The sequence below is a fragment of the Balearica regulorum genome, chromosome 3 (assembly GCF_011004875.1).
Source record: "Balearica regulorum gibbericeps isolate bBalReg1 chromosome 3, bBalReg1.pri, whole genome shotgun sequence".
Classification (NCBI taxonomy): domain Eukaryota; kingdom Metazoa; phylum Chordata; class Aves; order Gruiformes; family Gruidae; genus Balearica; species Balearica regulorum.
This window is the reverse complement of record NC_046186.1, coordinates 89,890,979-89,918,669: the sequence shown is the minus strand read 5'-3', so window position 1 is coordinate 89,918,669 and position 27,691 is coordinate 89,890,979. Positions and strand designations below refer to the sequence as shown.

The 27,691-nt window shown below is 38.0% G+C and overlaps 1 protein-coding gene across 1 annotated transcript in view; it reads right to left on the bottom strand.

The window, feature by feature from the left end:
* CRIM1 (cysteine rich transmembrane BMP regulator 1) overlaps window positions 1–27,691 on the bottom strand; it is a 195,154-nt gene that overhangs the window by 99,366 nt on the left and 68,097 nt on the right. The window contains 1 exon segment of the mRNA XM_075748869.1: window positions 6,736–6,978. Coding sequence (XP_075604984.1) covers window positions 6,736–6,978 — 243 coding nt within the window.

The following is a 27,691-nucleotide window of genomic DNA, read 5'->3' as shown; positions in this document are numbered from 1 at the left end:
TTAACAGGTAACATTTGAAACAGCTCTTCTGTAAGAAGTAGACATCTAGTTCCTACCATTTTCAGAACAGGCATTGAAATCATGGGCTTACCAGTATGGCCCAACACGACCAGTATCATTCGCACGATTCTGTTGTGCCAAGTAACTATCAACATCCAGTTTCCTGAATTTAAACTAATAACCCTTCTACCTCCCTGGGTTCAAGGTCCCCTCTGTCTGCTCCCCAGGTAAGCAGTCTGGGAAACAACAGCCAACGAGATCTACCAACAAGCTGCTAACTGCACAGCTATTTCTGTGTCCATCTTTCCATATACCAGTAACGTCAATGAAAGAAAAAACGCAAGAAAACTCCCTAATCAGGCCACCGAATCTCAACTAAGGTGCTCTTTCTTCCTAAACAGTTCAAATTCTTTCCAGTGGTTATAGTGTGCTAGTACATGGCTCCCTAACACTCAAAAGCAGCCCAAACAGTCCTTCTTTATTAAAAAAGTACAAACCTAAAAAATTACAAGCAAACCTCAACTCAAGAGCATTCAAATACAAAATTCTCAGGTATTTAAGTGACTGTAGTCGCTAAGTGGTTCCTCTGTTTTATTTGACTTACCCATTTTTATTTATTTTATACTGATCTCTTACCAGTACCAGAGCACTCTCCAATTCTCCTAAGAATTAGTAGGATTTGAACAAAGGGTATGCACTGAGCTTATCTACTGTCCACAGAATTTTATAATCTGCACTCATACCCCACCTCAGCCTTCTCTCCAAACTGGGAGATCTTTATTAATACATTATTAATCATAGAGCAGGTGAGGTTGGATGGGACCTCTGGACATCATCTGGTCCAACTCCCTTCCCAAGTCAGGCCACATAGATCTGGTTGCCCAGGACCATATCTAGATAGCATTTCAATATCTCCACGTATGGAGACTCCACAACCTCTCTGGGCAACCTGTGTCAGTGCTCGGTTGCCCTCATGGTGAAAAAGTGCTTCCTGATGTTCAGAGGGAACCTTCTGTGTTTCAGTTTGTACCCACTGCCTCTGGTCCTTCATTGGGCACCACTGAAAAGAGCCTGGCTGTCTTTACACCCTCCCCTCAGGTATTTGTATGCCTTGATGAGATCCCCCGGAGCCTTCACTTCTCCAGGCTGAACAGTCCCAGCTCCCTCAGCCTTTCCTCATGAGAGAGATGAAGAGAGATAAGAGATGAAAGATACTTGAAGGAGGGGAAAAAAAAAAGTTCCTGCTTTTTTTTTAGCTTTTAATGGATTTTTCAAAGTGGAAAGAGTATTGAGCCAAACTTCCAGATAAGCTTAAAATACTGTAAGGTTACAGAACAGTCTATAGTTGGATTCTTCATTACTTAAAAAGATGTCCCCCAGATTACCTGTACTACCATCCTAAAAACTAAGACTACAAACATTTGCCACTGAAATACTAGTTTTGTTTTCACACCTTTGATTCCAATAATTAAAAAGTATACTTTTCATGAACAGGTTTATTATAAGCTGTTTATTATACAGTTTATTATAAGCTAAAAAAAATTAAAATCCTGCCTAAAGAAAAGTATTTTTGGCTATCCTAGAAACTCTAAGCTTTAAATATATAGCTTGACAAATACGCATCTTCACTAACTCATAAACACGTTGCAATTTCTTATCAGTGAAGATGCATCCGATCAACCTTTGCTTACAAGTCTTCAGGAACTTTCTCATTTACTGAATTTGTATACAGTAGCATCTAAGACTTACTAATTTTTCCATGAGAATGTGGTTGTAGACCCTGACATACATCATGGTTGTAGACACTGATATAGCTGCGGTAATTTGCAACCTCCTTTGGAGACTACATATCGAGAAGTCTCTGATCATGAAACTGTTAATGCCTAGGTGAAAATAACTCTCTAGTAGAGTGTGTTAATACAACTATATTAAGTTTGACCTTTACAATTTATGCTGGCTTTTCAAAGAATAGAACGTACAGTTCAGGGGCAAGATCTAAATAGCTACCTATGCATCTAAAGGTCCACGATGCAGTATTTGCATCTCTGATGCAACACAGTGGCTCAGCACAGGCAAGACTTCACGTTTTTCCAGAAGTCACAGCTTTCTGAGGGTCCGGTAGGAGGGTACACAGCTTCTACAGCAGCTAAGGAACATCACATAATACCCTTTGCTTTCAGTTCAGATGCATTTCAAGTGGTCCCTCATGAATAACGCAATGCAACGTGACTACATCTAATAATGGTAGTTACACTTTTTAGTCTGGGAAAAGGAGAAAGCAAGCATGGAAGTATCTCTCCATGACAATGCATCAGCCTTTTTACTTTTCTTCACACTTCAGAATGTATTAAATACAACCAGAACAGATGGCACTCCTGGACTTTCAATGCAGTTTTATCACTGTCTCAATCACTTCCTTAACTACCTTACCATAGGTATTTCCCAACATGGACCCCTGCATTTGCTGATTTCCCCCCCCCCTCTTTCCCATCATTATTGTCAACTTACAAGCCATTTCACCAGGTCCCTTACAAATGCATCTGTAATTCTTCCCCACCCATCTTCTCCAGTCCTTTCCCAATCTCATCTCTTCAAGTTCTCTCAACATCAGCTTCTAACAAAACATCCAATAAAACACGTGCTATTTCTGTACACAACAGAGAATAAATTATTATATAAGTCTATTTCTCTCAACTATGTATAAAAACTTGATTTTGATGACCATTGCCCTCAGTGTAAGACTGTAAAAATTCCAGACCTGATTTTCAACACTGAAGCTGTACCAAGGCGGAGCACAAGCTACTTCCCTGTGCATCATTACACTCTACCTACCAAATGTTGCTGCTGATCTTAAGACCTTCCATCAAGCCCTGACTGCACAGAACTCCTCAAAGAAATAAGCCAAACAATAACATCCTCTTTACAAAAGTGTTTAAACCAAGATTTGGTACCAGAAAAAAACCCTCCATTTCAGTAAGAGTAATTTTCAGGCCCTGCAGAGGTGCTGGAGAAGGTAAGTGAATGAAAGCTCTGCCAGGCTGCTGGAAGAGTAACAAATGATCAGTCTTTTCAACAGAGGCTCTCCCTAGCACAACAGACATTTCTCAATCCCTTCCCAAGGATGTCAGGCACTAAGAGATGACACTCCCCACATCACCAGATGCAACAACAAAAACAAAAAGCCCACAAAACCAAAACAAAAAGTTATCAATAAAGGTACAACAAACATCGGTTGGATAACTGCCAAAGTAAACACTTCATATGTCTTTATTCAGAAGTGGCAGCTAGAGTTCCTATCACAAGTGCAGTAAAATACCTTTTAGATTAGATTTTAACTCCATCTTGATTTTAACAACATCACAGCTCATTCTGCTTTAGCTTCCTAGCAGAGGCATATATAGTCCCACAAATCTTCTTTCAGGTTATTTTTATTTTTACTGTTAACACATGCAGCTCCATTTGAGACTACTCATTCAAACTATCTTTAAGAAAAAAAACTTATTTTTGAGAATATTTATTAGATAGGTACCATAACTGTGGTGAGATGCTTGGTGGAGCAACAGGTAAGAACATTTAAGACAAATTAATCTGGAGGTTAATAGACAGTTATGACTAAGCTACCAAGTTTCTTCACAGTTCATTTTAACTGAATGCCAATGACTTTAATCATTGTATTCCTGAAATGAAAGAGGTAGAAGAGGAAGTGGATCTCAAAATGGAAGATTTTATTTTTATTCTAGCATTTAGCGCAAAGGAAACACTTTTTCTGTTCAGTAACTCAGTTGCCAATCACAGTATTTGAACATATGCAGTTCTCAGCAGAAGGCTCCAAACTCAAATGCCACCGTAAACTGGCTTATTTAAGGAACAGAAATAAACACAATTTATGCTTTAATTGCGCAAACACTTTATATGGGCATAAGGCAGCACTGCTATCATAGGAAGCAGTCCTCCCAGCTTCTGGCAATTTGTTTCCACCAGAAAGCCCTTGCGGGTGCAAAGTCCCTGTGGAGGCTGGTTAAGCAGACGTGGAGGTGCAGGAAGACCCTCTGGTAGCAACACTCACAGAACTGAAGATTTTAGGTCTGTGGCAAAGTATGGAAACAGTTTTCTCTGTTTGACACGTAAACTCTGTAGACATGCTGACGCTATTCAGTAAAACTAGTGACATCAGGCCCATAAGAAACTCTCCATGAACACTTATCTACCAGGCCTTAGACTGTTTTTTTTCACTGACATGGCATTAAAAACAGGAAACACTAAACAGAGCACTGCTAGTTTAGTTCCTTTCCAACCCTTCTTTCCTACAGTTCTTCAGGATACCAAGCCAAACTCTGAAGACACAAGGTTTATTACCAGACTTACCACAGGCTGAATAATTATTCCTTCCATGTAAGGAGCATTTTCTGACTTCACTTTATGACCACTATTTCAGCAAATCCACATAGATAATTCACATAGTGTTCATACATACATAAAAACTTATGTATATATTACTACATATACAGTAGTACATGTATATACACATAGAGAATGAATGGCATAAAATAGTGCAGGAGAGGCAGGATGGACTAGATTAACTCCAGAGTCATGCAGTCTTCCAACCTAAATTATTCTATAATTCTATAAGCCTAATAAAACAAGATATTCCATTGCCTGTTCTTAAACAAAGAAATTTAAAACCACAGACAGCAGTGAACATGATGGAACAGTTTAGATGGAAAAAACCCAGCAAGGTTCATGCTGACTTGCAAATTTAAAAATAAAATCCCTAAACTTTTTAGAAGAAAGGAAATGTTAAAAAAAATTCATTATTTGTTTAGTCTATAATTTTCTTCATATATCAAGTACAAATTACGTTGTCTATACAAGAAGTAGGAGCCCCACTTACTTTGGGGTTTATAGCTTAGCCCTTACATCTTTCATCCCCTCTCTCTGTGGGGATGCACAAGAGGACCCACCTACTCTGCTCAGTCTCTTAGCCACTGCCCAAGAAACACCCCTTCATGATCTCCCAAGGTAGCAGAGAAAACTCTGCTTTGCCTTAGCCTCTCAATTTCTAACCCCCATTGCTAAAGCCCTACACTTCCCTTAAAATCCATTAGTCTCTTTCCTCAATCTCCTCAAAGCCTCTGGTCTTCAACCCTCCTGATATGCACCTGCATTTTTCTAGTCCTGCGTACCTTTACTTCACCTCTTAACTCCCTACAACAAAAAATACAAAACTACTTCAGGAAACAGCATATGCACAGTTACATAAATCCGCTGAATCAATAAATAATCATACGTTCAATTTGAAGATTCTGTAATACTAACAAGCTGAAAACAACCTTCAAAAAGTAACCTACAAAGGTAAGTTTGGACTGAGTTATTTGCAAACCACAAGATGGGAATGTTAATAAGTCAGGAAGACATGATCAGAACTAACAGTTGTTTTAAGAAATAAAGAAATAATCCAAAGTCAGCTAGATAAAGTTCAGTAACGATAAACTCAAAGTATATACAGGAAGAATTAAAATGTTCAAATACAGTGGTTCAGTAGCAGTCATGCTACAGAAAGACTGTGGGATCACAGCACTTCACCAACTATATATAAATCTTGTAGAAGAGTTAGCTCTTATTTAGAATTTTGCATGAAAGACAGCAAGTAATTATTCTACAGTATCTAGTGCTGATGAAGACTTACCCAAAATAGTAGTCTGCTTTTGGACAACACATGTTAAAGACATGTGGATAAACTTAAAAAAAACCCCAAAAAACACAACAACTTATAGAAGGGCAGTGTAACAAGGAAAGAGTCGAAGGAAACTATGCCATAAGAAATTACAGCTAATTCTAGATGAAGGAAGACTAAGGTTGACAAAATGTTCCAGAGCAAAAATTATTATAAAGACTTGTTCACCAACTACTCAGGACAGAGAATGAAAAAAATTGCTTAAATTTCCACACAGGCAGATTTGCATTGGATACTAGGAAAAACAAAAAAAGAGAAACTAGAAGATCCAAAACCTGTACTATCTTCTGTGGAAGATTTAAGAAAATGTTAAACAAGCATAGGAAAGGCACAGCTTAAGCATACTCAAACCTGTTTGCATATAAGATTTTGGATTATACAATTTTATATGCCTGCTTTCATCCCTCTATTTTTATTATTCATCTTTACCAAAGCCTGCATCAAAAAGAAGAGTGAATTACATCTTCCACTTCACCGAGAATAATAAATCACAAGAAAGGATGATTCATGTTCTTATGAAATGGAAAATGGGTAAATAATGAAAATGTTGTAAGTCTTTTATTATGCTCCTCCACAGTCTTTTTTGCTCTCCAGTTTTTAAGGGTCGTCACTTAGTAATCTACAGAAATCTTAAGACAGAAACCTTAATTCTGTGCCCATGCACAATATATTCCTACTATGAAAAACATTTGTATAATCTAAACAATATATGAAGTATGTCACTTTCACAAGTAGCATCCACAGAAATGCAATATTCTCACTAGGCTACTTTTCCCTTGCTGCTCAATTCAAATTAATGTCTGAAGAAAAAAGAAAAGTAAAATTTATCATCATATTTTTAATGGGTATTGCCCACATTTAAATCATTTTAATTTTGAAGGAGGATCAGAAGAATTTACAGGCTACATGGACTTTATCAGATGCAATTACATAGATTATTGTGCTTGTCAGACAGATGGAAAAAACTGAAGAGTGGAAAAAAAAATTGTGTCCTCTTTTACCTGGTTTACATTCGTAGAGATCACAGCATTCCCCTGGCTTTCCTGATGCCTTAGAAACCAATATATTCAAATAGCCAGGCTGGCAAACCTTCCGCAAGCAGCCTGCAGGATTACACACACAACGGCTCGGGAGTGGACAGCATTCACCGGGAGGAGCGTAGCCTTCAATCAAGATGGAATCTTCTGGACAGCGAGGAGAAAACTGGACTTCACAGCGGGCCTTGGAGCAATCTGGTTTCTCTTCTGAAAGGGAGAGAAAAATCAGCGTGCCATAAGTGTCATGAAAACACTGTACTGAAGCTGTAAAGATGAGCTCAGATAAAGCTCCTTCTCTTCTCTCTCCTCCCCAAAACAATAAAAAGAAAAGGAAACTGCTGCTTCTGAACTGATTAGCAAAAATTACAGAATATGCTTAAAAAACATCATGGTATTTGCAAGATGGCAGGTGCATTATGAACTATTTTCAAAATTTGTGCAATGCGTGTGACTGCTGAACCCACACAGCCTCAAAAAACCGCTGTGGAGCTACACATTTGGCCATGACATTAAGAAACAACTTGCCGTATCACGCACAGCCCTGATGTTCACACCTACACCTTCAGTTTCCGAAGATTTTCCATTATGAGCAACTGATTTTGATTGATTTATTAAAACTGGAATGACCTGAACTGAGATTTCACATATTCAAACAACTGGTTAAAAGTTCAACAGCTAACATATTTGGAGAGTCCATACATCAGCAGAAGAGAATTTTTCATGTACACACTCCTAATGTTCACATTAAAAGTGTTGTTCCTAAGTGCTTCAGTGGCTTGAATAGTGAAAGAGAAGAGGTTTGACAAGCACTAGCTACAAGCATTAGTGGTTTGAGGCACTGGCTGCAGGCACATAGCAATAAGAAAAGGAATATTAAGGAGCAAGGTCAACAAGTTGGTGGGAATGGTGACAAGCTGGACAAACTGGAAAACTCCAGCTGAAAGCATAAGGAGTTTTGCCCACTACATAAGGGCATGTAGTGATAGGACAAGGGGTAATGGCTTTAAACTGAAAGAGGGTAGATTTAGATGAGCTATTAGGAAGAAATTCTTCTGTATGAGGGTGCTGAGGCACTGGAACAGGTTGCCCAGAGAAGCTGTGGCTGCCCCCTCCCTGGAAGTGTCCAAGGCCAGTCTGGATGGGGCTTTGGGCAACCTGGTCTGGTGGAGGGTGTCCCTGCCCATGGCGGGGGGGGGTGGAACTAGATGATCTTCACCAAAAGAGTGGTCAGGCATTGGAACAGGCTGCCCAGAGAGGTGGCGGAGTCACCATCCCTGGAGGTGTTCAAAAAACAGGTAGACATGGCACTTCAGGACATGGTTTAGTAGACATGACAGTGTTGGGTTGATGGTTGGATCTTAGAGATCTTTTCCAACCTTAAGATTCTATGATTCTATGATCTTTAAGATCCCTTCCAACCCAGACCATTCTAGGATTCTGTAACACTGAGATAAGACAAAGAGAGAATGAAGACATAGAAGTTCTTTGACAACTAGGTAACACTCTTCCAAAATTTGGAAGTCAAGATTCCCCATTCTCAAACAAATCTTAATTCTGGCAAAAACGTTGTGACATGCCTTCCAATGACTAAACCACACTGGGAGAAATCAGACCTATCTACTCTGTAATGCAAACAGTGAGAAACTTCCTCGTGTCCAAGAGGGTGTCACTTTATATACCTCAATGCTCAATATACCTGAGCACTGCTAAAAACCAAGTGGGTTCAAGACACTCAGAAAAGCAGTATCTTTAGGTCAATACGACATGGTGACTTAAGTGTCTGGAAGCAGCGCAGGGAGCCTTCCCAGGCCTGACCAAAACCAACCTCACAAAAATAGAAAACCAAGACCTGAATTTATAAACTGTTGATACCACTCCTTAGTTATTTTAAGGTTTGTAAACTAGATGGTTCTACTACAAATGGCACTATTACCCCTTCTGATTAATTGACTACTTTGCTTGTTGTCATTAAAGTTAGAAGCAGAATAGTAGTAAGTAAAAACACCACTAACTTCATTAATCTGATGTTTAAGCTACTGCCTCTTAAAAAATTAATCTCTAGTGATAATTTCAACTACTGAATAAGACATATCAAATACAAGCATCACTGATAAGTCAAGAACATCTCCAAGATTTTAGTAACTCACTATTTTGGGAGTTACTAAAGTTACTGGATATTGTGTTTGGGACTTTTAAACTAAAAGCAACACAGCAAATGTGTAATTCTGCTTCCAAGCATACACTGAATGTCAATAACAGCATTTTTTTTTTCCCAGAAGATAATTTTTACACTTAATTTTAGTATTTTTTGGAATCTAGGTCATATTGAAGAATCAAAGCAGTATTGCTTGTCTACATGGTTGATTTGCTAAGTGTACTTTAGTTTAAATGAAACTTAGAGGGATATAATGCCTAGACATATAAATGCTTAGAAGAATATTAATCTAGGTCTTAGCATTAGTAATTGCAAAAGAAAATCATGAAAAGAAACATTTGCCTCAATTTTAGTTGGCAAATATAGCAAAACAGAATAAAAAATAATTACACATATTTCCTTCATGTACAAGTACTTTATAGTTTTTCTTACAAGCAACAGAGATTACTAGTTTAAATGTGATACTATATAGCACCCTAACTCTTCTCTTACAGTTAAAACCACCGCTATTTCCATCTATCTTTAAAATAGCCTAGGCTAGATATGTACTTTGGCTAGAATTTTAAATAATGTTTGTAAGACCAATTTTTTTAGACCTACCCTTACATTTAGGTTCTTATCTGCTTTATTAAACGCATTGTTCAGACTGAACAGACTGGTTACAGAGGTTCACTGCAGAAAGTTGTATAAATAATAGATGACATACTAGTTTCAGTATTTTATCGATATTCTTTAGTTTATGGGTATAATAAAAGGCTCGACATTCTAGCTTTTAAAAAACTTTTCATTTTCCACTGCATGTTGCTCAATCGTGCGCAGAGAAGTGCTTGAGCAGTAGTGCAGTAGCAGCCCTTGAAGTTCATGGCCACGACAGACCCTTAAATTCACACTGTTCGTTACTTGATCTGCCCTAGCACCGTGCATCCAGCGATCCGCTGATTTCCATGATTAACAGATAATCCCATCCTCACGCAGTCTCTCTTGTGAAAAGACACATTTTAAAAAGTTTACCTTCTATTTTTACTCGACTGCATTAACATACATACATATATCTAGATCAAGATAAGTGTTTCCTTAAGGACTGTTTGTATTTGACCAATTTAAGCCAACTTTCAGAAATGCAAAGTTTGTCAGAAATGCATGTCTAACTGTTGTGATTCAGACTATTTAGGACTCCAGATATATTTATTTTGAAGACCAATGCAAAGCCTACTGTTGGAGCTGATAATATTACCTAGCAAAAAATATGAAGAAAACAAGGATATGTCACTATCAACATGTAAGAAGCATCCCAAGCAGTAGAATAAAAAAATTTAAATAGAGAACCGTGACAAGTATTTCTGTACTAAATGTTTACTGTTTCATAGTTATTCTCTTTGATAGTCTTTTCCACATTATTGTGCTCAATGTAATTAACTGGAACAGAATACAACAGGACTCTACTATTAAATAAAAGCGGCATTGCTTTCAGAGGAAATGGTTTAAACACAAACAACCAGCACCTTGCAAAGACACATTTGTGTTTTAATACCAGGTTACATAACACCAGCACACATTTAGAAATCAGACTCAAGTTTTTCTATTCGATCCAGTGTCACTGTTACTTTTGTACTTCATAGTATTGAAAAATAAACAAACCCCCCCCTCCCTACTACTACTACTTGTGTAAATATTGTGCTTCAATAATCTCAAACTGTGTACATGGTAAAACATTCCCTTCCCAGTATACAAATACAAATGAGCAACAGGAAAGTCAAACACATGAACCCAAGCTGGATCAGCCAAGAGATAGTTGTCCTTCAGCTCCCCTAAGTCCAGCCCACAGCAGGGTCAAGGGCAGGTAAAGAAACATTCTGGACAATGTCATGATTTAGATGTGGTTTTACTTTTCTGGAAAGGAGCAAGTGGCTGAAATGATATGTGATTGATAGCATTTAAAGTGTTTTCTTGTAGAGTCCCTACTTCATACTACTGAAAATAGTCTTTATCTAAAACATGAAAATCCAGCAGCTCCCAGTGTAGCAGTACTATATTTTAATTAAAACTTTAATCAGCTAGCACCACACGAGCCTAACTGCATCCTGAGCCCTGCACTTACTGCAATATTAGAAGGTGGGAATTCTGCCTGACTGCTGTTTACCTGATGAGGGCTCCTCTTTTTGATACCAAGCCTGAATAAAAGACATTGCTTTCAAGCAACCATTAAGAAAAGTTCAAGATTTTTCTTCTTGTTATCTGAGCAAATGGCAAGCATAGCCATCTTCTCTATTTACAGGGATAAAGGTTTGTATATGAGATCTATTTCTACAATTCATTGTACTAAACTTGTTTACCTTTTCATTACTTGATCGAAGAAGGCATCGAAATTTAATTTGTTCTCAAAATAAATTCCAAACATTAATACAGCCTTGAATGTCACTGCCTTAGCAGGATTCCTGATTTAATTTCACTACATACAGCTATTTAAAATTTCATCAAACAAGAGGAATCGTTTAATACCTCTTTTTTTCCTTTATTAAGAAACACTTCCAGCCCTTACAAAATAACACACAAGAAAACACGTCACAGCAGAATAATAAAAAATACAACAATAGACTATCTCAAAAGACAGCAAGGTAGGGCAATGGCAAGTTGCAATACACAGAAAACAACTGTGAAATCACTCACCAGTGATATTTTTGCTACTTTACCCCTTTTATACAGCAAACAGAGACTATTTCAAAGCAGCTTCTCAACAGACCAAGGTAGATTCACAACAATAAGCTATTTCCTCTCTGTCAAATACACACATACACTATGAAGCACTGACCTGTCTCCCAGATGTTGTTTTAAGCTACCGTATTACACAAATCAGGATCTTCCTAACCAGCATCTTCAAAGTCAAAGAAGGTATCAAGACTTACAACTCCATTTTATTATCTTAATTATGATAATAAATAGAATATAAACAATTACTATGTGTGCTCAGAAACAGAAGAACTTCAAAAGCACTGTACTGAACTTAAAAAATTAGATTTTCAAGGAAAGGGAGAACTATGTATGTGACTGACTATGAAATAAATCAGCACAGCAAATATATAAGGTATTTATTCAAGAAGCATCTTGACACACAGATCACATAGCAAGAAGATATGCATGTGTCACATTCTCCTAATCCATAATGTAGATTCCCTCACAAGAACAATCTTATACAACCCTAACTGTATATAGAAAGACAGTAAAACTATTTGTTAAAGCAGATGTCTGGTTTTGTAATTAAGAGTTTGTACTCAGGACACTTATCACACTAATTAAAGTATATTTTTATAAAACATTGTTCTGCCTCTACCCTTGAAGCAGCTGATAGGTCTCATTTAATAAGTTGACCATTTTAGCAAGGCAAGAACTTATACAACTCACCAATTAATATAATGAAGTGAGAAGCTGTATACACTTTTGCTGTTTCATTTTCACAGAATCAGTTAATGGAAAAAGCATATACAGCTTAATCACATTTCAGTCTCTCCTTTAAGAAAAAAAAGCATTAACAAGGAGAACAATTACTCGTCAAGGATGCATCCATCAAACTTCTGGTAAATTAAGCCTGAACAGATAACGTACAACCCACTAAGAAAAACTTAGTTGGCTGCAAATATTGCCTTTATATTCAAAAAAGCAGCATTTCAAATGACTAGACAAAACCCAGAAACTATCAGCTGGTTCGCTGATGAGGTTTCTCTGTGGAACACATTCTCTTTACAGCCTTTCATCAAACACCACCGAAGCTGGAAGCGTTCTGGTATCTCTGACTTCTCACCAGCCTGGGCCAACAAAGATCTCGGCAGAGATAAAGGAAGAGTCTGGATCAATCAAGCTTTTACAAACTATCTATTCTGAGCCAGCCAATCTTCTCAAGAAATTCAGAAATGTATCTGGAAAGATAACATTTTTAATAAATTGAACACAATCCAAATAGGAAAACTGACATTTTGATGAATTCAAAATAAGACTCCTATCCTTGGAAACAAACTTTGTCTTCTCTAAAAGGCAGCCTTACAGACCATTTAATAAAAAATGATTCTGTTTACCAGCAACAGCACTATTTCTAGGTATAAATTACTACACATACCAGATTTGCATTTCAAGACAACTTTACTTTCTGTAGGTCTGCAGGTTCAGGCTTATTTGCTGTTACTTTGCAATTAGCCTGCAAAAAGAACCTGCCATTACAAAGCACATGGCAAAAAACACCCTACAATTACCAAGAACAACCGAACCACTGAAGTTACAACACGTAACTGAACAATAATAACTAAGTTTCAATGTGCTATGTGCTTTAATATTAAACCAGGGATCATTCATTTAAAAAGTCAGGACATCTCAAAAACATTTCTCATTTTTATCTGATTTTCATCTCAGAAGTCAAGGCACAATAGCATTCAACTGACATTTCACTGCAACCACAGAATATTTGTTAGTGTGTGACGAGGAGGAGGAGGAGAGCAACCTTCAAAGGATAGAATAAACAGAAAAAAACTCAAGATGTGGATTTGTGGGGTTTTTTTCTTTGCCATTAACATTAGAAAGAGTCTGTCAATGCAACAACCATAAAGCTGGAACTTTCACAAAGTTTCTCCATATCAAAAGCTACTATGTATTTTTAAAATTAGATCTCCCCTGACCTTACAAAGTTATTATGGGGACGCAGTATAATGGCAAGGTACTAAAGCTTTTATGTTACAACCACTGCTTTCTCAGAGCAGGTAACTTTTTTACCTTCCTGAAAGGTTTATACAATACACACTCAAACTGGCCACTAGTTAGAAGGGTTTTTATTAAAGACAGTCACTGAATATAGAAAGTCTAGATCTCAGGGGGTTTTTGTTTTGCTAAAGTAGAGCAGTTGTAATAAAACCCAACCAAACATACACACCCCCCCATCCATCTTGGCTAGTACCAAAGTAGTATGGAAATAAAAATGATTCCTGAAGAATTAAAAACTTTGCTTTCACCTTTGTATCAAATTCTTTTCCTTCATTATGTTTGCATGCTCTGCTTTGACACGCAGAGAAAGTATATGCCAAGTTTAGTTAATGAGAAAAGCAGAACAGTTAAAGCACTGGTTAGCTCAGTGAAAGGATCTTAAGGTATAACCTAGTGTGGGAGAAATGAAGAAGAAAAGCCCCGGCAGGGGTGGGAGCGTCTTCTCCTCATTCTTCAGGTGAAACAAAACAGATCCGTGCTTTTCTGGAAACCTTTTCGGGGAGGGATTTTTATCACGTTGTCAAAACTTTGTGTGGCCAGAGATGCCTTTAACTCAGTCACTATAGAAACGAGGACAGAATGTTTTCATCCAAGGAGAAGGCTGAAGAGAACTATCGTAGACTCAGGGCTTCCACCGAGATACTTAAACTGTTCTACAGCTGCTCCTTTAAAAACAAGTTTTTAATATGTACATGTATAGATACGCATACACATGTGTATACGCAGAGAGAGTAAGATTTATTTTTTCCTGTTAAGTCCCTAAGAAGAATACAGAATAAGAAGCATTTTGAAACAGATAGCTTCGTATTTCATTTTTCAGAGCAGTTCAAAACAGAATACGGTTCATAAAGACGAACTTTTTGTATGACTAAGCAAAATGAGGCACTAAGGTCAGCATACATGCATCGAAGACACGTGTGGTTCAGCTTTGCATTTTTGTTTCACTGTAAACCAGTTTTGTGAAATCTAGACTAAAATACAGCTACTCTTACCGTACAGTCTTATGGTTGTCATTGAAACACATTCCAAACAATAGGCATACTGTACTGTTACACAGTGGCAGGAAGGAAATATTAAAAGGATTAGGGATAAACAAGAAAAATGATTACCCAGCTGAAGCAGTCAGACAGACAGGGATCGATATCGGAATGCAAAATACCCAAAAGGATTTTCAAGAATCAAAAGGACAGTTATAGTAGATTAAAAAATGAGATTACCTTACACATACAAAATGCACAGTACTGTATACGGATGAACAGCTACAAATAAAAAAAGGAACTAGAGCCTGACCTTTTACCTAAAAGTGAACTTTATTTAAAATCCATCCTGGTTTTTAAACAACTTTTGCTTCACTTTCCAGCATTCTGATGCTCTGGGTTTTATGTACTACACAGTGGAGCCACCTGTCTCACCCCTGTTAGAGCCTAATCAACAGCAACAGCCTGCAACCAACCTGGGTTAAAAGAATGACACACAAAAAGACAATCATAGACACAAGTTTTACGAAATATGCACTTGTCGTTATACATCTTTGCCACACGGTATTCACTATGGATTTGCCAATGATTTTTCATTTCAAGGACCATATCACCAGGAACAAGGGTTATGACATTCAAGACAGACAGAGCCAAGAAAGATAATAATCCCATTTGGACAGCAAAGCTATTAGGATGTTATAATTCCACTTTCTGAACTTTCTTCTTTTCCTGTACTGAAAATATCAAAAAGAAAGGTGGCAATTCAAAACCAAACGCACACCAGAATTGCAATCAAGCCCTAACCCAAGCTGCTGTCTACCAAAGAAAGAGTTTTAACAGAATCAGTGAGGATTTATCAGATGTCAGACACTCTGCATCTAAATGCAAATGCAAGTTCTATGAAACCAGTATTGTTTGTGGCAGTAGTTGCATTTGAGTTCAGACCTCCCAGCTCAAGGTATTTCTCCATTAGGATTAGAAATGCTCCTGTCTGGAAAACTCAAAGGTAAATAGAGGAAAAGGAAATCTAATTTAAAGACTGCTTTCAATGGATATGCATTTTTTTATTTTTTATTTTTAATATAAATTAACAGCTTGACACCAACAAGTTAACCCAAATCTGTAATGGATTACATTAGCTTTCTGACAGAACTGTACGTGCAGAGAAGGACATGAGCCCAGCCCGCTGCGCAGTGGATGGGGAGATGTGCCATCCCAGAGACAGGAGCCATTTCCACTGGCAAATGCACTGCTCTCAATAGCAATAAAGCACCTTTAAATTTCAGTACTGAAAATCCTTCAGAAGTTAGATGGAGAGATGAGCAGATAGCTACCTGTAGTCAGATTTATAGCTGGATTGCCTCCATTGTAAAAAAACAAGCAAAGAAAGAAAGTGTTATTACTGAAATTGAAGCAACTCCTGTCTGCCCTTCCGTGTTTTGCTTTAAGTTGATAAAAATAAATTCCAGATACGTGTTTTCTTCAAGTTCTTTGATCTCTGCTAATGTTTAAAAAACCCCCACAAACCACAAACGAACCCACACACAGCAAAATGGGGACTTAAATGCCTTAAGATACTTCTGGCAAGTAAATGCCATTATGCAAACTAGTCTTCCTAGCTATTATGCTCAAAGGACCTCTGTATGCTTGTTAGCAGCTTAACCACATATTTCTTAAATTCTTTCGCAAAAACACCCAACATGCATAACATCAGAAAAATCAAGTCTATTCAAAATTTCATTTTTTTCTTCTCTTTACCAACCCCAGATATTGTAATTATCAGAAAGTACAAAGAGAGGCATCGTTTCCTTCTTTTAGGCAAAGAGAAGCTGACTACTTCCAATGCTGAAGGCCAATGCCCAGGTGTTTCGGACATTTTCATTCACCAACCGCTATGGTTCATCTCTCTTGATTTCTCTGGGTTGGCTTCTTCCTAAGTTCTTCTAAATAGCCTCTCCAAATTTAGAATTTAAATGCAATTCTATTATACAAGATTTTCTATATTACCAGAGATCTTCCTGAATTCCTACTTTTTTCCTTCCCCCCCTCTTTTTTTAAAAACAAAAATTATTTCTGTTAAATTGGTCTCCCTAGAATGGGTTTTAATACCAACTGCGATAACTATTACTTTGTAATTCATCAGTTACCAAACCTGCATCAAATTATAAAAAAAATTTCTATGCATTACTTAGGACAACAGAAAGAGAACTCTAGCTAGAATAAGAAATATGACAGTAAAGCAGAAGGGGCCGTTATAATTTTGGGTGAAATCTATACTGACATAGTGAATTCTTATGTAAAAATTCTTGGTGCCTTGCAGCGAAGAGATTCTACAATATTTTTTACTACATTTCCAATTACAAGAAAAATTGTCAACATGAAAGAATGTACTAAACAGCTCAATCCATCAGAAAAAGTAGAACTGGGTTTTTAAAAGATTTATTTTTGCAGAGGAATGACACTTAACAAAACTCTAGTTAAATGCATTTCACTGAATACAGAGATGGTGGATAATCCATATATAACATTATCTTTTCTCCAAAGACAAAGTCTTCTAATAAGCTGCCACATCTGACACTTAAGATGCAAGAGGTACAAATAAGCAGTATATCAAAAGACTTGGTTGTAAAACAAGTTAGAGCACTCTCTTCTTTGGTTCTTATACTGGAGGCAATTTCTCATATTCCATATAAAAAGATGGAATATTTAAAATATCATCTTCTTTGAATTCAAGAAAGCCTATATCCAGAGAACATGTGCATTAGGAAAAATAAAGTTAAATAAAGCACTTAAACATCATACAATGAATTTTATTAAATTCCAAGTTCCTGCCTGCAATACCTAAATGCTAGCTGAAATGAGTTTTGTTTTTTTCATAACTATCAATCACACAAATACAAAAAGAAAAAAATACTGGGAAAAACAACATCAAAAGACAAAAGGAAGCACATGAAATTTTAATTTTTGTCTTAGATCTACACAGTTTAAGCTTGAGAAGACAGCTGTCCAACTGCACAAAAGTTTGAGAACTGATTAGAAAAATAAAACAGACAAGTGGAAATTTGAGAATCAACTTACTCTTCCCGCTTCCAAACTACCCTGGTATCCAAACCAGAAATATCTACGCATTTATGAAAAATAAGTAAGTACATAGAATAGCAAGGCGAGTCATATGCACACGTGTATTCACAGCCAGCCCTCACGCAGACTGAAGACCACAATGAACCACAGTGTGCGAAGGGCAAACGGGTTGCTCCATTCTGCAATGCTGCCATACGAAACCCAGTGTAAGAAGCCAGATTACTTGTAATGCAAACTGAGAAACGTGCAATATCCACGGTCTTTACTCCTCGCACAGCCACTAAACAGGTGCCTGCACAAGGCTATTCAGGTACGTAAATAAAATATTCAAAACAGACGACAGGAATTAAACACAGTTTCACGTCCATCAAACATTAAATGCTACTGGATATCACCACCCTGTTGCAGCATCCCTTATTCTACATCAAAGCGGCAACATCCCACAGAGGGGACTAAATGTCAAAACTACAAAAAAGCCGAAAGTCAGAGCTTACACAGCACTGAGCTGCTGTTAACACCAGTACATGGATTTTGCTGACTGCAGTAGTCATTAAACTTGCACCCCTCTACTTCAGGCTGGATGAATGCCAACACCTTTTATTAGGAACAAAAGACAGCGAGTCTGGAAAAAGACCAACAATCCTATGCCAAATATATAAAAATAATCTCTCAATTTCAGAATATTGTTGGCTGCAATGTTCTTTAATTAGATTCAGTTTCTGATCTCATTTGAAGCATACAGTTGAGTATTAACTAGCTAGAAAGCTCTTTTCCAAACAAAGCTTACAGGGGAACGATCTAGATGACTGCAAGTGTGGTAATCAGTTTTTTCCAAAGTGTATTTTTCTTGATTATTTATTTATTTTTTTAGCAGAACTGTCAAACTAGAAAAGTATCGCAAATTACCCTGGCTCAGAGATTTATTTTGATTCTTTACCCTGTGCCTTCCTTATATATCTTCTTCATTGTCCTTCCCTCTTAAGTTGTCCACTTACTGTTTACGCCTTCTTTAAAGCAAACCCCAAAACTACTTACTTCTCATCTTTTCTAACCTTTTGTCTTTCTCACTGTACATCTCCATCAGTATAATATACAGCAACATATCTGGTTTGTGTAACAATCTACCTTAATACAAAATACTATTTTCTCTTGAACACCAAAAGAAAGCATATTGTGGCTTTTTGCATACCAACTTCCATGATGCAACTAGAAAAACGAAAACAAATTCAGCTGCAAAAGTATTTAATTAGTGGAATTTCTTAAGGCAGTTTGATTAAGCCTTGCTCATCGGTTTCTGAGCACTAAAACACAGGTTACATGGATGTAGAACATTATGTATACTGACAGAAGTCACTGCCAGGTACAACTTCCTAAGTGAAGTGAAACAGATTAGTATGACTCCTAGTAAGACTTCCATGATGGCGCTCCTTGCCTAAGTTTGAGATTTGGTCACACCCAAAGCATCTTTAGATCAAACTCTGTAAAAGGCATGGCTCAGGAATCTAACACAATCAAGGTCCATTAATGCTACATACAAGTTTTCAGCAAATACGTTATTTTACAGAGCATGAGGTTCAGAGACAAGGCATACCAGTTTATTAATAAACCAGTCAAGTAAGTGAGATGGCACCTAAGCATCTCCAAAACAGGAGAGAGCCATCAATGACGTACTTGAAGAGCAGACAGACTCCTCATGGAGCCAGAACAGAGTCTACAAGTAGGCAGATGACATGCAGAGTTTTGGACGATAAACACCCTGCGCCCCGAGGAAGGGAAACGACCGGTTCTGAGCACTCATGTTACAGTGATAGCAATCCTACCTGATAAACACACTCTGTGAGGCAACACAAGAAGGAAGATCAGAATTTTAATTGATAGCTGTTGTGAACAAAATTATTCTCCCATTCGAACCAGACTAACGAAACATGGGAAGAAAAAAAATATCTGAGTTTACTAGCAAATACTAGGAAATTACATCTCGAAAGATGCAATGATCCTCACAACCAAGATACTGCACTGATTGTACAAACTCACACAATACATTTAATTAGACAAAAGCTGAGAATATATTCCTTCATACAGGCCAAGCTGAGAACTAGTACTGTAGAAGTCAGCAAAGCATGAGCAGTGCTAACCAGGAAAGCGTGGAAATGCTGACATCCAACAAGGTAACAGAAGAAAGCAAAAGCTGCCAAATAGCTCTACCACATAGCATAGACGCTGATGCTTATGCATCCCATAGCGATGCTACTTTAAACAACACTGTGTTTTCATTGTTTTTCCCCATTTGGCTGGAGAGAGACATCGGAGAGAATCAAATCTATTCCTGCTACAAGATGAGGTATCTCACGTGTCACTTAAGATACCTCCTCCACGGTGCACGTCAGTAAACAGCAGTCCTCTGACTAGTCCTTCTATTAAACCAGCAGCAACACAAATGAATAAGAAAGGATGAAAAATCTTTCTCTATACTCAAAACCAGATTTTTAGTTAAAGCAGTTGTAGATGTTAATCATTAATGAAGGCAGTATTGACAAGGTGAATTTTAAAGGACACATGCTTTTTTTTTTTCCAACAAAAAGACTAAGTTGCATAACATACCACCTAGTATTACTGCTTACAATCAAACAATTCTCCTCTGATCTTTCTTCCAATCTATGCAATGAATGCATTTTCTCAACACAGAATAAATACTTGCTTTCATGGAAATCTGAATCAAGACTTACAAAGATTTATCAGAAATCTCTGCAACATAAGCATGTAGGAATGACAAGATTAATACTGACACGTCAATAATATATTAACTCTGTCACCTTTGAAGCATGACTTCAGAATTTGCTCTACATTTCTTACCACATGCATACCCTCCCCATGCACTGTGCTCCATTAATGCCTTAAGGTGAATGCTTAAAAGGAACAAAGCTAGTAAGTTTAAGAAATCTTCCACATACTTAACGTCCAGTATCGATCCTAACCTGATGCTTAACCTACCTAATGTCCTGTGAAGCAGGTTTTTAAGTATCACCTTTAACATGCTGAACTTCTCCCATTTCACATAATTTTCTTCAATCATGTTGTAGATCTCAAGATATTTTAAAATAGCATTTAAGCACCAACTTATTTTATTTCAGAAAAAAAGTTAAAAAAATAATAAACTGGGTCAATGACACATTCTAGCCACAATGCAAACCAAGCAAAATTTAGATCACACAAAAATGGGCTGTAAAACAAGCTTAAATAACCTGTAAATGCACAGTTTAAGAAATATGGAAACATTCTTTTTGGAAATAAATTATTTATCTAGCAAGATTTAGAGAACAAGTCTTCAGTTAGCATAAATTGCCTTAGATGCTTGACTTTGTAATCAAAGACTTCAAAGTACTTGTGTGAATTTATACTGTCTCATGTTCTGCACACTACAATGTGGTAATCAAGACAAAAAAAAAAAACTAAAAACCCAAAACCCCTCCAAGAAAACAACAAAAAAGCCCTAAACCCCCAAACAAATAAAAAAGCATCATAAGAAGAGAAGAAAACAAAACAAAAACATACCAAAAGAACAGAGAGACTCCTATAACTAAGCAGCCAAATCAAGAGGCACCCAATGGATAGAAAGGATGCTCCAACAGATAGAAAATTCAGGAGACCTAAGACCAAATTGTAGCACCACATTTAAATGGACTGAGTTTCTATTCCCAGTTTCAGTAATTCAGACAAGCTATTTTGCTCCTGTTTCACTTCCCAATCTACAAGTCATTTTATAAACACAATTACTTCACATGTGCAGGGGAACTTGTTCAGCATGTGGTATCATGCTTTGTACAACACACGATCCTTTTTTCAGTCAAGATCCCTAGGTGCTACTAAAAACAAAACAATCCCCTCCCAAAACCCAACCAAAAAACGCCCAACTGTTTAGTGTGTATCTGAGAACACTATACAGCTGCTAGAAAATCCAATTATTCAGGAAAAAAAAATGAGCAAGCTTTTCCTTAATAGAAAAATTGCATCTGAGATTACGTCCTTGACTAGAATCAGCTGAAGAGAAGATAACACAAAGTACCATCAAATGAATATTCACTAATCAGTCCCTGGCAAACAGTTGTGAATGGGTGTTTTGCAAAGAAACTTCAAGTTTTAGGCAGTCAAAATTCACACTAAACCAAAGGCCAATGTTTTCATTTTTCTTCTTTTAATTAACCCTTCAACCCTAGTCTGTATACCCATTATACAGTTAGATAGTTTGCTAGAAGCATATTGTACTGACTGGAATAAAGCAAGAACGGAAGAAAACACATTGTGGTAAATCTTTCATAAACATTTTTTTCAGAAGGCAGCCGTTTCAAAGGCCAGGTAGAGGAGCCAACCACTGTGCCTGCAGGGTGAGCTCTATGCAGTAAATTTTCAAGCTGTTCCAAATGCATCATAAGAAAGAAGATATACGAGATACAGGCAGCAGCTAAACCAACTGCAGAGTAAGAAGCAGGTAAAGTAATAATGTCTCATAGAAACTATCTGTTCCAACTGACATCTATATATAAAGAAAGAGAAAAAAAAGAAATAGAGCACGAGACCCTTGTGAGACTTCTGCAAATGTCTCACAAGACTTTTGCAAGAGAGAGTGAAAAATAATTCAGGGTGGCCCCTAGCCCCTCTCATTGTTATATTCATTATTGGACTATATTTTCCATCATCAGAAATAACCTTGGTCATCAGTAATACTAAAAGGCAAGTTTGCTGACTGGAGAACTTGATGTTAAACACAACGGGGTCACCAAATCTCTTAGGGAAAGGACTACTTTATTTCCAAACAAAACCCACAGTAATAATACTATCAACCTTTACTTGTCTAGGCTGACCCACAATGAGATCTGGGAATATGTAACAGGCAAACGACATGGGCTCTGGTACACTGATGTGAAGCCTGAGTTCTTCTGTGTATACTCTGAGCTGTTAAAATTTCCATTATGAGCTTCCTGAAATATAAATAAGACATCCACCATAAAGTAGCTGGATAGCTAACGCCTTCCTTTCCTAACATTTCTGTACCCGGCATTATGAGAAAGAATATCAGATTTCTCTTCAGACAGATACACAGGAATGTGTATCATAATGATAAAGTGTTCAAGGCCACAACAGCATGCATCACATATACTGTCTTGCTGCTTTGTGAATACAGCACCAAAATGCTCCTCCCCTGCAAAATAGGAATATTCTTGCCCTTTGCAGTGATTGTCAAGCTATTTTGGGGTGGGGTGTCCAGCAATATTTAGAACAGGTCCTGTAGAACAAACCCTAGCAGGTAATAAGCAGTCCACAACTCCTCTCAAGAATGGTAAGTGTTCCTAGGTAAAATTTCTGGGCATTTTCCCCAAGGCAAGTCATTTCAAAACTCTCAAGGCAAGTCTGAGTCCCTCCATCACTTTTGGTGAGGATCTATCCCTTCCAAGTCTGCCAGCTGCAGAGTAATTCCAGCCCAAAGGGACAGACTGAGAGCAGGGCTGATGCTAGGTCAGCTGCTCAGCTCTAGGGGAGTTCAGACAACCCTGAGGATGGCGATTCCATCCCCTCTCTGGGAAGCCTGTCCCTCTGTTTGACCACCCTCACAAAGCACCTCCCAGCATCTAACTGGAGTGTTCCTTGTTGCAGCTGTCTGATGCTTCTCATCCTTCCACTGTGCACCTCGGAGAAGGACCTAGCTACATCTTCTCTGTAACTAAGTATATCGCTGCCTTCAGCTGCCTCAAAGCCCCTTCTGCTTCTTCCTTTCCTTAAGGCTGAACAAAACCTCTTCTCCCTGTAGACCACCTTCCCCAGCCTCCTACTCAAACATCCTTCTTGCTCCCATCCTGGCTCTACTGGCTGTGCTCCTGCTACTACAGCCTGGGCATGCAGTTGGCTTCTTCACCGCAAGGGCACACTGCTGACTCACGTTCCACTTGCTGCACTGGCAGTCTTGGTCAGGCTAAGTCATTACTCCTGCCTGTCACACGTAAGCTTTTTCCCTGCTACAGTTTTCATGAGGGTAGAAATTTCTACAATCAGTCAGATATTGCTACCAGTGTGACCTTTTCTTTATTAGTAGAACAACTTAAGGTAGGTTCTGCATCCCATCGTTGGCTTCTGCAGTCCAGCAAGCCAAACAGAAGTCTCAAGAATTTTAACTATTTTCTTTTAGAGCTAGAAGTTTATGACCAACAAATGTGATAAGGGAAGTTCAAAGATTATTTTTTTCATCTTGGATTCAATTTCTTTCTTCCCTCTCAGTTATGTCTCCTGAAGCTGTTCAAACATTCGGCAGTAGCTCAGGCTTATGCACTGCAAAAAAATGAATTAATTCTGTCCACAAATTACTACCACAGTGGGGAATTTATGTCCTCCTCACCTCTTAAATTGTGACCTGAATTCAACTTTACCTGTAGTAGACAAATTCTGAATAAACAAGAGGAAATTTTCAGAGTACCACAACTTTGTTTACTGCTCTATTCATAGAGAAGTATTTGTTTTTGTTAGGAACTTCAGCTTGTTTGGGCTACGAAGGAAACAATCCTGCCTAACATTTTGTCATCCAGCCTTCAGTTTTGGTATGCAATATAATCTCCACATAGTCAGATCAGACGCCCCGTTCTGCTCTTGATCTAAATATTAACTCTGAACTTAGCTTAATTTGCTAGCTAAGAGCATGCTATATGGACACTAATGAGCAAATGAGCTTCCTCCTAGAGTTAACATATGTTCTTCAATAATTTACTGATTTGATATAAGGGGATAGTGCCAGAAGCATTAGGATGAGTTATGACAACCTTTCCTCTCATCTCAAAGTTTCTATTTCTAGTACTCGTGCATGGGGTGGAAGGGGGGTGGTGGTGCTGGGGGAGTATCTGTATTGAATAACAATTGAGGAGAAACAAAAGTACTCTTTCCCTCAACTCCAAGACAAATTTGTTCCAAAAAATTTAATATAATGTGAAGTTATCCTGGAAGCTCATCTGCTTCCAAGCAAAAACCCCCAAGATTGAAGAGGCTGGCATAGTCTAGGAGTTCTGATCTCCTCCATCTTCACTCATTCAGTGCAGCCCCTCCTCAGGTGCATGTTCTTGTCCAGACAAGTCTAGAAAGACCACAGCCTTGTTTATACAGGTCAAGTAGAAGGCATGTCCCAACATACCAAACTTTGATACAACTGGTTACATTCTCCCCTCTAAACACACCCACCTATACTAACAAGCACGGTTCAGCTATCAGAAACTCTTGATCACATTGAGTGACAGGTTTACCACACATGTTGCGTGGACACACATCAAATCAAAATGACCACATGGAATAGCTAAACAGATATGTATTGTCTATACCTATATTGTGTTTAATTACATACTACATACATGACTGGCCTACAGTAACTTTTTCTTTTCCGCTAAGAACTTGATATAAGCGAGCAAGACTTCCAACAAGAAATCATTTTCACTGCAACTACAACGTGCTTGCCTTCAAAAAAAGACTTGGTTGTGATGAACACTGAAATAAACCAAATACACTTGCATTCATGCCTATGGCCAAGGCTCTGTGCTTGCCCTGTAACACCAGGCATACTGATTCTCCAGTAGTGGATACAGTTGATGATTACAAAACAGCAGCATATGATGAGAAAATAAAGGGAACAAAAGTTGCACAGTATGTCTGTATGTATGTCCCTGCCCATGGCACGATGCTTGGAACTAGATGATCTTTCAGGTCCCTTCCAACCCAAACCATTCTATGATTCTATATGTATACATAAGTATATATGCATATACATACACATATATGTAAATTAAATTCAGATTTGCATACTGAGCAAGACCAATGTGTAACGCACCACACTTTTTCCTCCTGAAGAACAACAAGAACACTGGAACCTCTTCTCCCTTTTAAAATTTGAATCACTTGCAATATTTTTAAACAGAAAATAAACACTGCTTGGACTTTCAAAGAAAATTTACTGAGGACATATTGACAGGACACTACAATCTTGTATACGAAAAGTAAACACTTCGCATATGAAGCAAAACCTAAACACCATCCTACAGCATGTATCTGTGGAGTGGAGAGATTTCAACTGTAGCAGGCTCGCTGCGCTCTCAACTTTACTAAAGTGATTCAATTGCACGAGCAGTAGTATCAAACAAAAGGATTTCTGTAATACTTTAGATTCCAGAGCAAGAAGTCAAAGTGAAATACAGAAGCAAACCATCAAACCTTACACGAATACGGTGAAGTCTTAAAATAAGCAAACTCTTCAAGTATGTATAGAGCAAACAACGCAAAAAGCCATTGGCAGATCTTGAAAGCATGTGAGAGTCTAGATTACAACTTCACCTTAACTTGAAATGCTCAGCAGCAATCAGTCAAACTTTTCAGGACTTCATTTTGATGAACCTTCATAAATGAACTGGAGCTGTGTGATGGTTTAACCCCAGCAGGCAGTTTAAGTACCACACAGCTGCTCGCTCACTGCCTGCACCCTGGTGGGATGGGGGAGAGAACTGGAAGGGTAAGAGTTACGGGTTGAGATAAAGACAGTACAATAAGGAAAAAAAGGAGAAGGAGAAAAAGTAAAACTCCCCAAAGGAAAACCAAACCAAGAAAGATAAGTGATGCAAAACACCCCAGTTGCTCACCACCAGCTGAGCAATCGATCCCCAGCCAGCCTCAGAGCAACAGCAGTGCTGGCAAACCTTGCCCCCTCCAGTTTTTGTTGCTGAGCATGACATCTTATGGTATGGGATATCCCTTTGGTCAGTTGGGGTCAGCTGTTCCAACTGTGTCCCCTCCCAACTCCTTGTGCACCCCCAGCCATCCCGCTGTGAAAGGCAGAAAAGGCCCTGACTCAGCGTAAACACTGTTCAGCAATTACTGAAACATCAACACTGTTTTAATCACAAATCCAAAACATAGCACCGTACAAACTACTGTGGAGAAAATTAACACTATCCCATCCCAAACCAGCACAAGTTAATACCAGAACTCAGCTTGCAAGGCAGTACTCTGCTACATGCATACAGGGGGTACAGCTTTACCCACCCTGAAGTACACATTTCTAACAGATTAAACCTCTCTGATTATTCTGAAATAGTAAAAGAGGATTAGAATTTAGATAAATACCGTATTTTCCTATTAGAGGAGTGTTTTCCCTAATGTTCTGAGACCAATTCTATCCACATCACAATCTGGACATGAGTTTATGTATTTCTGAGCCCCACTACTGTTGCCTAGTAAATAACAAAATGCAGAAACATTTTACTCCATGACAGAAGTAGGAAGACTTTTTAAAACATATATGTATGCAAATATATACTTATGGATCCTTCCAAATGTAACTTTACTTGTATCCCATGAATTCAAGGATTTTTGAGATTACACTTCTAAAGTTGCATTTATTTTTAGAATAAAATATAAATTGTCATCATTTGGAATAGTATTAATTCATCAATAGAAAGGATAGTTATTAGATTCACCACAGATTTACAGTGTTTGTAAATAATTTCTAACAATAATACCTTGCAAGATAGAAATTCTTAACTTGCTCTATTTGGACTAGCATTACAGTGAGTCAAGATCCAACTTACTTGGTATTTGTTAACAAGTACATGAAATTTGTCAGTTATTCCAAGCTTGGATTGCAGAAACGTAAGGTGCAAAAACCAAACCTCATGGATCTTCCTCTCTGCACCTGCTCTTCAAATACCAGTCTGTTATCGCTCCCCGTCTGTTCCAGTTCTTCCCTTCTGATTCCTGCCACTGTTCCCTCATCTCCAGTCACCTCACACTTAGGTATCTAGTCCTCTCCCTCTTCCATACTCTTCCTTCCCCTTCTTCAGATCCCATCCCTACTCCATTCAGTTCAAACAAGCCCCTTCCACGGTCCGAGTGCGAGCGGAGCAGTAAGAGCACAAAAGTCTGTCCTTGCTTTCAGTCTTTACACCCA